Raw genomic sequence first — 12,397 nt, 5'->3', positions numbered from 1 at the left:
AATAACATGACGCTAAACATCGGCCAATGAATGTGAACTAACAACCACAAGGTCGCGGGTATGGCTGCACTGTAGGAAAAAATCCTAATATAAAAGTATTTTACTGGAAAAGGCAGAATCCCATGTAAAATTAGCGCAACAAACTCTATTTTCATTACTGAAAATAACTGTATTTTCATGAGAAAGTTATTTTCTGTTATTTTACGGTAGTATTTTGGCGCCCCAGCTGCCGGAATATTACTGTTTTTTTAAGATGTTTTTTTTAACAGTGTGGTCCTCACATTTAAATTGTAATGTCGATGATGAGCCTCTGACAAAACTTGTAGTGCAGTCAGGCAGCATTTTAATCTGTCCATTATTTTGGTTTAACTCAAATACCTGCAAAACTAATGACATTCCTACCATCTGTACTTCCATCTGCTGTTTGCCTTGCGTGCTGTTTAGCAATGCAAACTGATATGGTAAACATGGTGATCATTACCTGCTAAACACAATGGTTTTGTGAACATGTTTGAATGCTGACAATAGTATTCAGCTTAAAGCAGCAGGCCTGTGGGCTGTTCAATGTCTTCAGAGGGACAAACCGCCCTTGTCACAGAAGAAGGAGGAAACTGTATTAACAGTCATAAGATTTGTCAGAATGAGGATGCAGAAATTTGTTGGCGGCCTACTAACAAGCTGAACATTTGTTATGGTGTGAACAGGGAAAATGACGTCTTGGTTAATGAGTTCAAAGAGGCCACTGACTCAAGCCGTGTCATGCTGGTGACAGTGTGGGCATTCCTGAGGGAAAGAGCAGTACATCAAGGGAAGGACATTAAATGTATAGAGCAATTCAAGCAATTTCTCTGTAATAGAAAACAATGAAGGGCATTTTTATTGCATTTTTAGTCCTGAGGGGACGCTTTGGATATCTTTAGGACTTATCAAGGACATGGCCAGCCAGGGGACCAAAGTTGCAGCTTTTATTTGTCTGGTTGCTTCTATCTGTTTATTGCCTCAGTTAAAGGTTAAATAGCATGATTTTAAAATAAAACAGTTTCCATCCAGGTATTTGTTAGAAGCAAAGCTAGACAGTTTGCAGGAAAGGTATAAGTGTAGTCTGCAAACTGCAGTAAGTCTAACAAGTTCCACTTGGCATTTCAAGACCTTTATCAGCAGCATACACTAGCGTGACTTCAGGGCTGGATTCAACACAAAATGAGGACAAAACCAACTGAGGCAGATCTTGGTGAGTAACAAACTTCTACATATTCATGTGTGATTTTGAATGGGATGGACACGCAACTACCCAGCATGCACCAGCAGCCTAAAAAGAAAATGATTTGGCCAGGGAAGTGTCATCTGGTGAAAAGAGAGCTGCGAAACAAAGCATCTATTCTTGTCCTGATGGAACACACGCTGATTTTGCTGCAGTGTAAATCCCTATTGTGATTGGCTGATGATCAAACACTGTTGAGTTTATTCAAAGGTTACAGGAAATCAGTGTAACTTATTAATGACACAGAGCTTTGCTGTCATCACAGCCTGTCGCAGTAAGCCAGCAAAAACTGTATGTCTATACAGTGAGCTGATTAGTATGCCATCTTGGACGCATTCTGCTACCCCAAGGCTGCGAGATCAGAAAAAGCTTTTTGCTTCAATTTTATTCCAAAGTGTGTGTTCTTGGTTGTGTGCCATTGTTTTTCTGATTTGTATTGGTGGCCACAAGCAAAAGGCCCATTCCTGTTAAAATCTTCAGAGTGCACTACCCAGCCCTGCTCGGTCACATGATGCACTGTTTTTGTGTTGCACATTGTTAAAAATCAAAGCCAGAGCCCGTTAGTCAGTGAGGTTGGGTTGTGATCAAGCTGACAGTCTCACCTAAAGGCTTCGATGAGTCTCTCCACTTTCTGTGCTTCTCCCTGAACACGGACATGGGCCTGGAACTTTCTCAGGGCTTCGTCAAGCTCCATGCCTGAGAAATCCATCTCGTCCACAACACAGCTATAAAGAGACAGAGAGGGAGGGGGGGAAAGACAAGAAAAAAAGGCAAAATGAAGCTGGGTTTAGTTTCAGTACTTCACTGTAGTGAGAAGGTAACAGAGTGAGTGTGCGAGTGGATCTGAGACAAACTATCTGTACCCAAGTGCTGACGGCAAATCTCGTCATTACAGTCATAGTTCCATTACAGAACCACTGACCTGAATGATGCACATAGAGACAACATGCTTGCACGTGCACACACATATACCCACGTGCTGTGCAAATATCAGTGGAGAAGAAAGAGTCCGAAAATAGTGGGAAAAGAGGGATGAGATGGCAAAAAATGAAAAGAAAAGAGGGAATGGGAAAGAGAGAGGTAACATGAAAGGCTGAGGACAGACTGCGGTAATGGGAGTAGTACGTACAAGATTGCGCATGTACATTTAGGTGCATGGGTGTATTTGTGTCCATACAAGTGTGTCTCTTTGAAAGAAAGTGAGGGTGTGTGCTTAAGTGTGTGTTCAGTGCAGTGACCTATTTCTACAGTCTGTACAACAACATCAGCAGAAAACCTCGCTACGCTGGTTCTCAGTCTGCAGCCTACACTGGGAGGATGCAAAAAGGGGTGAGTGTCAAAGCATTAAGAAAAAGCATGTTTTCATGGATGTCTTCCATTTCCGCAAACTGGTGCCACATGTCAAGTGAGTTTTGCGCGTACGCTCATTTATAAGGTAATTGCTTTCGAAAACCAGCTCAGTTTGAGATAGCTTTTAAAATAACTGAAGTTTGAAAGTCCAAATTTAACAGATGTTTTACTTTATTTACCTCAGTTTCTTAGCCATATAAAGCAACAGTACCATCGGACTTTGTACTATGATGTATGATTGAAACTCTACTAAAGGACCTAAATGAGAATATTAGTGAGATTAGGTTTTCCTGAAAAAGAAAGTGTCTTTAAAGAGGTCCATATGGATGCAAAGTATGTATAGAAATGACTTTTCCTGTGAGAATACTGGCAAGGAGAAGAGAGATAAGCACACATGTGCAGGAGCTTTGATCATCATTAAATTGTTATCATTTGCAGACATTTCTCAAATAAGGTATCACAGTGATTTTCTGCAATATCAACAAGCAGCCAGTTTGTCCTTGAAACCTTTGTAGAGGCAGAAAAAAAAGAAACCACAAAGAACTCAGTGCCTAAAAAAGCCTCTATACAGCCTGATTCTTTCAGGTCTCCTCAAAATAGGGGCACCCTCACAAATAGCGGGGTCAGCTCCTCAGCTACATGTGAATGAGTTTGTTTTTTTCCAAGGTCAGGAAGGAATTCTAATCTTAAAGCCCGATTCAATGAGAAGTGAAACGACTGAAAATGTGAGCATTTACAGTTTTGCAGCAACGAAGCAATCTAAATCTGGTGAAGAGAACCGTGTAATAAGATTTAAATTTTCAAAATGAATACTGTGTTAAGATTATTAACTCAAATTGAGAAAATTAAATAGGCAAATAGCAAAAAAAACTTTTTCACTTTATAATGAGTAAATGCTAAATAGACTGGTACTAAACACTCAAAGCTCTACGAGCCTCAATCACCCAGACATACAAGCACTTTTTTCTATACCTAAGCACCTCGTCTAACATTCATGGACATGTTCATACTCCCATGGATCCTTCAGGAGCAGCTTGGGGTTCGGTATCTTGCCCAAGGGTACTTCAATAGGCAGACAGCAGTAGCTGAGCTACTGACCCTACAGTTGGTAGATGACCCACTGTACCTCTTAACTCACATCCGCTCCTAAACAATGTAGCTGTAAATGTTAATAAGATCTATTGCTGTCAGTCCAGATGCTGGACTGCAGCGCAGTTTCTGTTTCACTGATCTAAGGTGCTTGACATAAGATAAGAAAAAAGTGTCAAAGTGAGTGAGAGAATATTTTATGATCGGAAACTCAAAAAGTGAGGTGCACTTAAACCAGTTTTATAAATGTCATTGGTTCATTACTATGGGGATTACCTTTGTCAAATCTGACAAAATAACCCCCAAAATGTCATCATGTTCATACAAGTTTGTGCACTGACGCTATAAATTTGTAAGAAGCCTATATTTCTAACTGGAAGTACAACGTTTGAATGATCAGAATATAAGAAAAGGGGTGCCTTATTATCACCATAAAGTCAGTTATATCTTTTCCTAATCAAATAAACCTAAATGATGACTGATGACAGAGAAATGACATGAACTCACTCAAGGACATCTCTGTTGAACTGCAGTTTGCTGTTCCCCAGAAACTCCCCAATCATCTGCCGACTTAGGCCCTTCCTCTGCAGCAGAAAGTGAGCCACTCCGATGGCCGTGTCTGGGACGAAACCACGCGTAATCAGGAAGTGGATGCCTCTCTCTGGATTCCTGTCCGCACATAACAAATAGAGAAAAGCACATAGCGTTAGAGGGAATGGTGCGTGTAAGAAGTTTTGTGCATTCAAGCAGAGAGGTGTGTTGAGCTGAGCGCGAAACAAAATCTCTTACACTATATTTAAGAGAAAGGGTGCCTAATGTGTGTGTGTGTGTGTGTGTGTGTGTGTGTCAGAGGAGGCACTAGGAAAAAGAGGGAAAAGAGAGGCGCATCCGTGCGCAAAAGCTGTTAGCTGTGGACTTTAGAAAGAGACCAAGTGTTACTGATGCATATGGGTTAATTTACATTAATTTGTATTAGCTAATAATAAGTGCAGTCCAACCGTGGACACTATTTATAGGAACTCTGTGGCTCTCGCATTGTTCATGACCTCCTTGACTGCCTCTAATGTTCCACCGCATTTATTCTCTTTGCATCTGTCTCTCTCTCTCATTCCCATCCCTGCCTTCCTCTTGATGTCTTTTTTTTGCCATGGACATCAGATCATCAGAAGATAACACTGAACAGGCAGCTCCTCCCAACAATCACAAACGCTAATGAGCAGCTGCCTAAAGCGGTTTTGCATGGCTGTTGGAGATGTGTTGGAGACGCAAACAGCAGTAAGAGTACTTTGAACCCTGAGCCAGAGGGTGCAGAAATATTTATTATATATTTTCTGAGAGAGTGCTCGGTGTGTGTGTGTGTGTGTGTGTGTGTGTGTGTGTGGTGGTCTACTCACACATTGAAGAGGTTGAGTCCTATACGATAGAGGCGTTTGCGGTGTGTGTCAGTAGACAGGGTGGGTGAGCGGCAAGAGGCTGGATCCTGGCAGCGGTCCCTCGGCAGAGAGACGACCAGAGCCTGCAGGGCCTCGGGGCTCGGCCCCCCGGAGATCTGCTGGGGATGAGTGTAGTGGTACTGCTGGTACTGGGTATAAATCTGGGCAGGCTGTTGGTTAGTCTGGGCTGAGGTGGAGATGGAAGTGGAAGTAGAGGTAGAAGTGGAGGAGGATCCCAGTCTGTCTGTGCTGTTCTCCCCTTCCATTCCTCCTCCCCCTGCAGTTGGCACTGCTGAACCCCTCCTGGATCCTAGATCAACCATTTCCAGCTCTTCACTAGGCGGAGGTGCAGGAAACTCTGGCTCCTCCACTGACTGGTTGTCTCCTCCCCCAGCCATTCCACTCACAGAAGTCTTCCTGCTACCTGGTTGTCCCCCACCTGCATTGCCCAAAGAGGTGGTGGTGGTTGTGGTGGTGGCAGAGGAGATGGTATAGGAGCTATTGCTGTCAATATGAACTGTAACATCCCTGAACGCCATGAGCAGCGAGCTGGCACTACGTGGCAGACAAGCACTCTCAGCAGCTGCACGAAGCGCCCCGGGGTCCATTAGCAGTCCCTTGCCCTCTCCACCCTCAGACAAGCTCCAGCCACGAAGGGCCTCATCAATTGACTGCGCCAAGGAGTGCAGCTGAAAGTATGATCACAAAAAAATATAAAAATTCACATCACAACTCGTGATTTAATCAGGTCAAGGGCCATGATTCATGTATGTAAAAGCTTATGATAGTCGCAGGGTTGCTCATTAGTGGCTTTTAGTAAGACTAGTGGAACTAAATTAACAATGACAGCAGCTGGACTACTGAGTGGGCCACTGGCATTAAGATTAAACTCATTTCTATCAAGTCACTAGAGCCAGTCAGTTTAGTTTAGCTAAGTAAGATAAAGTGTAGATGCAAGGACACTGAGGGTCAGCTCTGTTCTTGGATAAGTAGTGCAAGATTTAAAGAGAATTTAAAGATAAGTTCAGTCAGGGTAAGAGAATATTGTCACGGAGATCAGTAGATTTATGATGGGACAGACTGATACTGACAGCGTGCCTCACGAATATGGTAAAATCTTATTTAACATGACTACACGCTCGTAGGGCTCCTTGGCTTTAATGAAGTCATAATGCCATGCAGACATTTGCTGATTTGCATTAAAACACGAAGTAAGTCAGAGAATAATAAGAATGTCATCAGTTTTGCAGATGTTTCATCATAAACCTCAGTATCAGACACATTCACATCTTGACCTGAGGACATCAAAGAATGATCAAAGTTATAAAAGATCCCGAGGAGATTATGAATGTCTACACCAAATTTTCTGCCAATACATTTACTAGAAAATGACACAAAAGTCAAGACGTTGTTAAAAATGTATCTTCTGAATGATGAGGACATGGTGTATCTATCGAATTTAATAGTAATATGCTCTGTACCTGTCAAAATATTTGACTAGAAGAAGTCACTGGGATTCACAGTCATGGAAAGGTCAATGTCTAAAATGTACCAAAAATTGTTATAATTCATTCAGTGGTTTTCCAGATATTTCTATCTGGAGTTTATAAAAAGTTTATAAAACATTTATAAAATCATACAGTTTTGCATTCCTACAACACAAGATTAAAACAAAAAACAAAAACCTCACTTGTTCAGAGAAGCAGTCTTCCAGTTGTGTGAGTGAGGGTCCTGGGGTTTGAGGTGTGGGTGGTGCTGGGCCTGGTCCAGGTCCTGGGCCTGAGCCTGGGGCAGGAGTTGGGGGAGGTGCCGGGGCTGACGCAGGAGACGATGGGGGCAGAGACGTGGAGCGGCAAGGGGGTGGAGGGGGGGTTTTAGAGCGTAAAGGTATCTGTCCTCCTCCAGGATGCAGAGTGTAGCTGTGTCTCTGAGCTGCGTTCCGGTTTCTGCCCGAAGGGCTGGGATGCCGTAGAGAGATCCGACGAGGAAGCTTACTTTCTGACAATGAGTTGCGGATCTTCTGGAAGTTTTTGCTGAGCTGGTACTGACGGAAGGCTGTCTGGATACGACGGGCTGCCCGCCTTGCTATGAGATGGCCTCCATACTTCTGCTCCAACTCTTCTATCTGGGAAAAGGGAGAGAGCGAGTATATTAAATTTGTTGACAGGACTCTGAGACTTTAAGACATTTCAGGAATAGTACTGCAAAGCACACAAAATCTAATGAAAGATACTTATTCATCCAGCAGTAAGCAAACATGTTACAATTTTGCGCCAATGCCTGCAAAAGATCAAAAGAGCTGACTTGAATCATGAAATTCCCACTCACACCCTTCTTAAGCCTTGATTATACTTTCCACTAGTCCATGAGTCTTCTAGCGCCCGCTTGGGTCTTACTTATCAGTCCACTCTTTTTAAAACTGGTGGGTGTTTGTGTTATTAGAACCAAAGTAAACATCATCTATCATCATTCAGCTGCTAATACTGGCTGAAGGGGCATGAAAAAGAGGATGGATGGGCTGTGACAAAGGTGCTGTTGAGAAAATGAATAGAAAAGTAAACACCCGCACAAGCTTATTTCTGTTCCATTTGTTGGCAGAGCAGCTCAGCTTAAAATCTCACTGTCCTCCACAATTTTTTGCCCTCTTACATTTTCGGCGAGAGGGAATCGAAGGAGAAGTGGGAGGCAGGGGGAGAAGAGACAAAAAGGGAGGGAAAAAGGAGGACAGCCACTCATTTGTGTGTGTTTCTGTGTGTGCGTGGATTTGATCATACCAAAAGTACACACAGACACGCTCATATAAGTGAATCCATGCAACAGCGCTAGCAGTAACAGCAGACCCTTCAGCAGTTTCCTATGAGGAATAAAGACATCTCCAGCCGCCAGAAGCAGTTATTAGCTGTTACCATGACAACTTAGCATCGTTCATGCTCCTGTCTCTGTGGCAGTGGTATCCTGGGTGCTCTTTTTTCATGTGAACATAGACAGAAATAGATCTGAATGGGAATCTGTTTTTATTTTTTTGTCACCCAACTCTGTGTCAAGTGAGCAACCTTCACATGCACACCTTCTCATGCAAAGACAGGTAGAACAACCAGCTCTGCCTCAGCACCCAAAATATGCTCATGAGCCCACATACACCTGCTAAAAGACATACCTGTTTGTTTTTATTCTCCAGGGTGCTCTCGTACTCACTGGGTCCCTCCCTTTTGGTACCCTCTGTTTCCTGTCTGTCCCCAGAGGAGGTGCCATCCTCCAGGCTCAGCATCTGTCCACTGACACAGAAATAAGAGCGGAAAGATATCAGTCCTTCTGACGGAGTAAAACTCTGATGTCAGTGGCTGGTCATCAAGTATGTGAAATGTGAAGAGACTTATAAGGGGAGCAGCACGCAGACAGTGATGTGTAGCTGTGGCGGCCCAGGGTGAGGTTGACTGGCTTTATGTGCCCAGTCCTATTTGGTCAGATTTGTGGCTCGAGTGCAAGTTGCAAGTGTGCAACTCTGAATATGTAACAGTGTAAAACTATGTAAAAATTATAATCTCCACCTCTTATTTGCTGTTTCAAACATAAAACTCAGCTTTTTCTTATTGTGTTCTGCAGAAAAGAAACAGCACATCAGCTGTTTGTCAATGTAATGAAAAAAAAATGTTTTTAAAAATCATAATTTCTTGGACCCAAAAATGACTCATTAAATGAACAATCCACAAGCAATATTCATTTCTATCACAATAATACAACATAGAGAAAATGCACAAGTCCTCACACTATGACAAACAGTGAAAGCATTTTATTTTTCCATTAATAGCCAAAATAACCTAAATTACTATTCAGTTAATATTGATTCATTTCCCTTTAGTGTGCTGATCCAGTTGTTCCCAACCCTTTTTGCTTGTGAGCCGGTAATGTGAATCAATATCTTCTTGTGATCCATCATCGCAGGATGCATGTCTATAAACTGTGAGCAGTCAAAGACTGATTCTTTATTCTCTGACTCTCTCTTAAGGAGGTAAGAATCAACTGTAATAGAAGTGAACGTTTTCCTATATTCCTCAGTGGTGACTAGCTCACACTTGACCAGTAACTGGTTTATCAATAGATTGTTCCTCCTATTCAATCGGTAAATTAAAATGTTATATATAAAGCATAAATGATCACCTCTTTGCGGTTAGCTCGCACTGTAGTGTTATATAAATGGAAGATTGTTTAGTTTAGTTTAGACATGCAGCCACTCTCATATTTGCCCTCCTTATAAGTCTTCTTGATGACCATCTGACAAAATATTCAGCAATTCTCCGCTCATGCATATTTACCAAACATCTGTCGATCTCTCCAGGCCTCCTTCTATTACTATGTGAGAAGTTTGAATGTTTCTTTTTATTTGTTGATGTTCATTACATGTTGTGTACTGAGATCTGAGGGACATATTTTGTCAAGTTTGCTCAGATTTGTTCCAGAGTATTGCATGAACAGACTGACACCACCACTTCACTTCCCTTTTCCCTTCAGAACTGTCTTAATTATTTGTGGCATAGCTTCAAAAAGGTGCTGGAAACATTCCTCTGAGATTTTGGTCCATATTGACATGACAGCATCACACGCCCGTTTCAGATTGAGATCCGAGGACTCATGTTGAGTTTTGTGACATGGTACATTATCCTGCTGGAATGGTAAATGGCCTGCATTTGTATAGCGCTTTTCTAGTCCCTAAGGACCCCAAAGCGCTTCACACTACATTCAGTCATTCACCCATTCACACACACATTCACACACTGGCGATGGCAAGCTACATTGTAGCCACAGCTGCCCTGGGGCGCACTGACAGAGGCGAGGCTGCCAGACACTGGCGCCACCGAGCCCTCTGACCACCACCAGTAGGCAAACATGAGGTTAGCATCTTGCCCAAGGATATTTGGCATGCAGCCAGGAGGCAGCCTGGGATCGAACCACCGACCTTCTGATTAGTGGCTGACCTGCTCCATCCTATCCATCCTGAAGATGGATACAGTTTGGTCATAAAGGGATGGACATGGACAGCAACAATACTCAATACTGTGACATTTAAACAATGCTCAAGTGGCACTAAGAGGCTCAGTGTACCAAGAAATGATTGATTATTCCACCAACGACAACCTGAACTGTTAATAAAAGGCAGGGTGGATCCAAACTTTCCTGTTGTTTATGCCAAATTTAGAGCCTAGAGCCAAATATTGCAGCAGAAAATGAAACTCATCAGACCAAACAAATTTTTTTTTTGTGCCAGTGTGAACAATTGTCTCCATTTTCTGTTCCAAGCTGACAGGAGAGGAGTCTGGTGTGGTCTTCTGCTGCTATAAGCCTGTCCAGAGATGCTCTTCTGCATTCTCTGAGTTACTGATGCCTCTTGTAATTATCATCTGACCTCTGATTACAACAAGGCATTTTTGTCATGGAATGTTTTCTCTTTTTCAGATCGTTGTCTGTTTTTTGACATAATCAGGCCAGTCTGGTACAAACAACCACGATGCTCAGGTTAAACTTCAGCAGGTTCTCTTGACCATGTTTACATGCATTAAATTGCTGCATTGTAATTGACTGATTAGATAATTACTAAAACTAATAAAGTAGCAGGTGAGTATGTGTATTGATTATGAAAAGAAACTACAGGTGAAGGCATGTTTTTTTTCATACGGAGGTCAATTTTGAAATTTTGGGTTATTTTATTTCCATAAGATGTCTTTTTCCAGACAAGTCATGAGAAAATGTCCAAAATACACAAACAGGCATTTTAAGACACTTTGTCTACATATTCATGGAAAATACTGTTTGGAATTTAGCAGCACCATTTCTTTATAATAATTTTTTTCTCATAGTCAAAACCAGAAACCTCCTTGAATGTGTGCGCATGACGTTGTGTGCTTGTTCACTCTTTCTTCCTCCCAGATAAGGCTTACTCTAATAATTTTTACACGAAGAGGACCAGTGCTAAACGGGACCAGGGAGAACAAAAAGCCCGCTCATGGTTAAATAATGACTGCATCACTAAATTTCCTCTTTGTTTTCTTTGATTGCTGTGAAAGCAACTATTCTGAGTACCGAGCTAAAAGTCACAGATAGGGCCAGAGACGCTTGCTCTTATCATTAAATGAGATAAAGTTAGCGAAAATAGATGGAAAAAGAGAGCGTGGGACCAGAGGAAAGAGTGCGCTAGGAAAATAGAGAGGAAACAGGAAGGTTGAGACTGTGTGTTGGGGTGTGCATGCTGGAGGCTGTCTATATCAAAAACTCTATTAAAACACTGCCATGCCCCAGTACTGCATCAGAATACATTAGAGTACATTAGAATACATTAGAGGATTTAAAAGCAAGAGTCAGCTATTAATGCATCTGGACAGCAAAAGCCTCTGTAATGATATGGGCACCCTCTCTTCCTCTCGTACACGCTCGCAAACATAGACTCCTGCCTTTGCTTTTGTGTGACAAGGTGGCAAGATTTGAACATCTGTCAAAACGCATTGCTCACAGTCCCACGGAGACCTAAAGTACTGTACAGCCAGGGGAGAACTCGCTCACACGCGAAAAGGCTGAGTAAAGGAGAAAAGGCACACCAGTTTAAGCTAGAGGCAGATCTCGTAGCATCTCTTGGGAGGTTTGTGTGTTCTGATGGATTCAGCGAACATCAGCGCGTAGACGTGGGTGCAGGTTAGCAGCCACCGAGAGCACAAAACTTTGTGTAACGATGATAATAATGAGCTACGGTGTTACACATCTCCGCTACATCTCATCATCATCTCAGCTGGCTGTCCACTGCCGCTGTGCCATTAGCCCATCCAATCAGGGATATGTGGGTGTAGGAGTAAAGTCATCAGATCAGAGAGAAGAGAGGGATTCCAGACAGACAGATGGTGATATTAATAAAAGCAGAATAAGTGAGAGACTTGATAAGGAGGGATGAGATAGAAATAATTGCAGTGAGCTGATTAGAAGAATCTTCCAACAGACAGATAAATAATGAGAAGAAATAAACAACACAGGGAGGAAAACTACGCCATAGCAGATGAAGAGACTGGAGGAAAAGAAATAGACCGGGAACGACTGGATTTAGAAACAGAGCACAGAGGATTAGAAGATGGGAGACATTCGGGAGGAGGGTGGAAAAACAATAATCATTGAGAAACACGACAAAATCAGCTTTTCACAGTTTTAACGGCTCATTCAAAAATCCAAGTGAAATGTCATGCATTCCCACACATCCTCATACACAATACTTTCTACATACTCACAA

At 42.4% G+C, this 12,397-nt stretch overlaps 1 protein-coding gene across 2 annotated transcripts in view; it reads right to left on the bottom strand.

Moving 5' to 3' along the window:
• iqsec3b (IQ motif and Sec7 domain ArfGEF 3b) overlaps nt 1–12,397 on the bottom strand; it is a 37,416-nt gene that overhangs the window by 18,321 nt on the left and 6,698 nt on the right. For both annotated transcript variants that reach the window (XM_085461712.1, XM_085461714.1), the window contains exons 3-7: nt 8,291–8,408; nt 6,824–7,258; nt 5,095–5,822; nt 4,208–4,369; nt 1,864–1,986 (exon numbers count right to left, since the gene is read on the bottom strand). In XM_085461712.1, the coding sequence (XP_085317838.1) occupies nt 1,864–1,986; nt 4,208–4,369; nt 5,095–5,822; nt 6,824–7,258; nt 8,291–8,408 (1,566 nt within the window). The remainder of the gene's footprint in view (nt 1–1,863; nt 1,987–4,207; nt 4,370–5,094; nt 5,823–6,823; nt 7,259–8,290; nt 8,409–12,397) is intronic.

Source organism: Copadichromis virginalis, linkage group LG7 (assembly GCF_057382275.1).
Source record: "Copadichromis virginalis isolate Kocher_CV1m ecotype Utaka linkage group LG7, C_Virginalis_male_GT1.1, whole genome shotgun sequence".
NCBI classification, from domain to species: domain Eukaryota; kingdom Metazoa; phylum Chordata; class Actinopteri; order Cichliformes; family Cichlidae; genus Copadichromis; species Copadichromis virginalis.
Note: the sequence above shows the minus strand (reverse complement) of the source record. Positions and strands in the feature narration are given on the sequence as shown.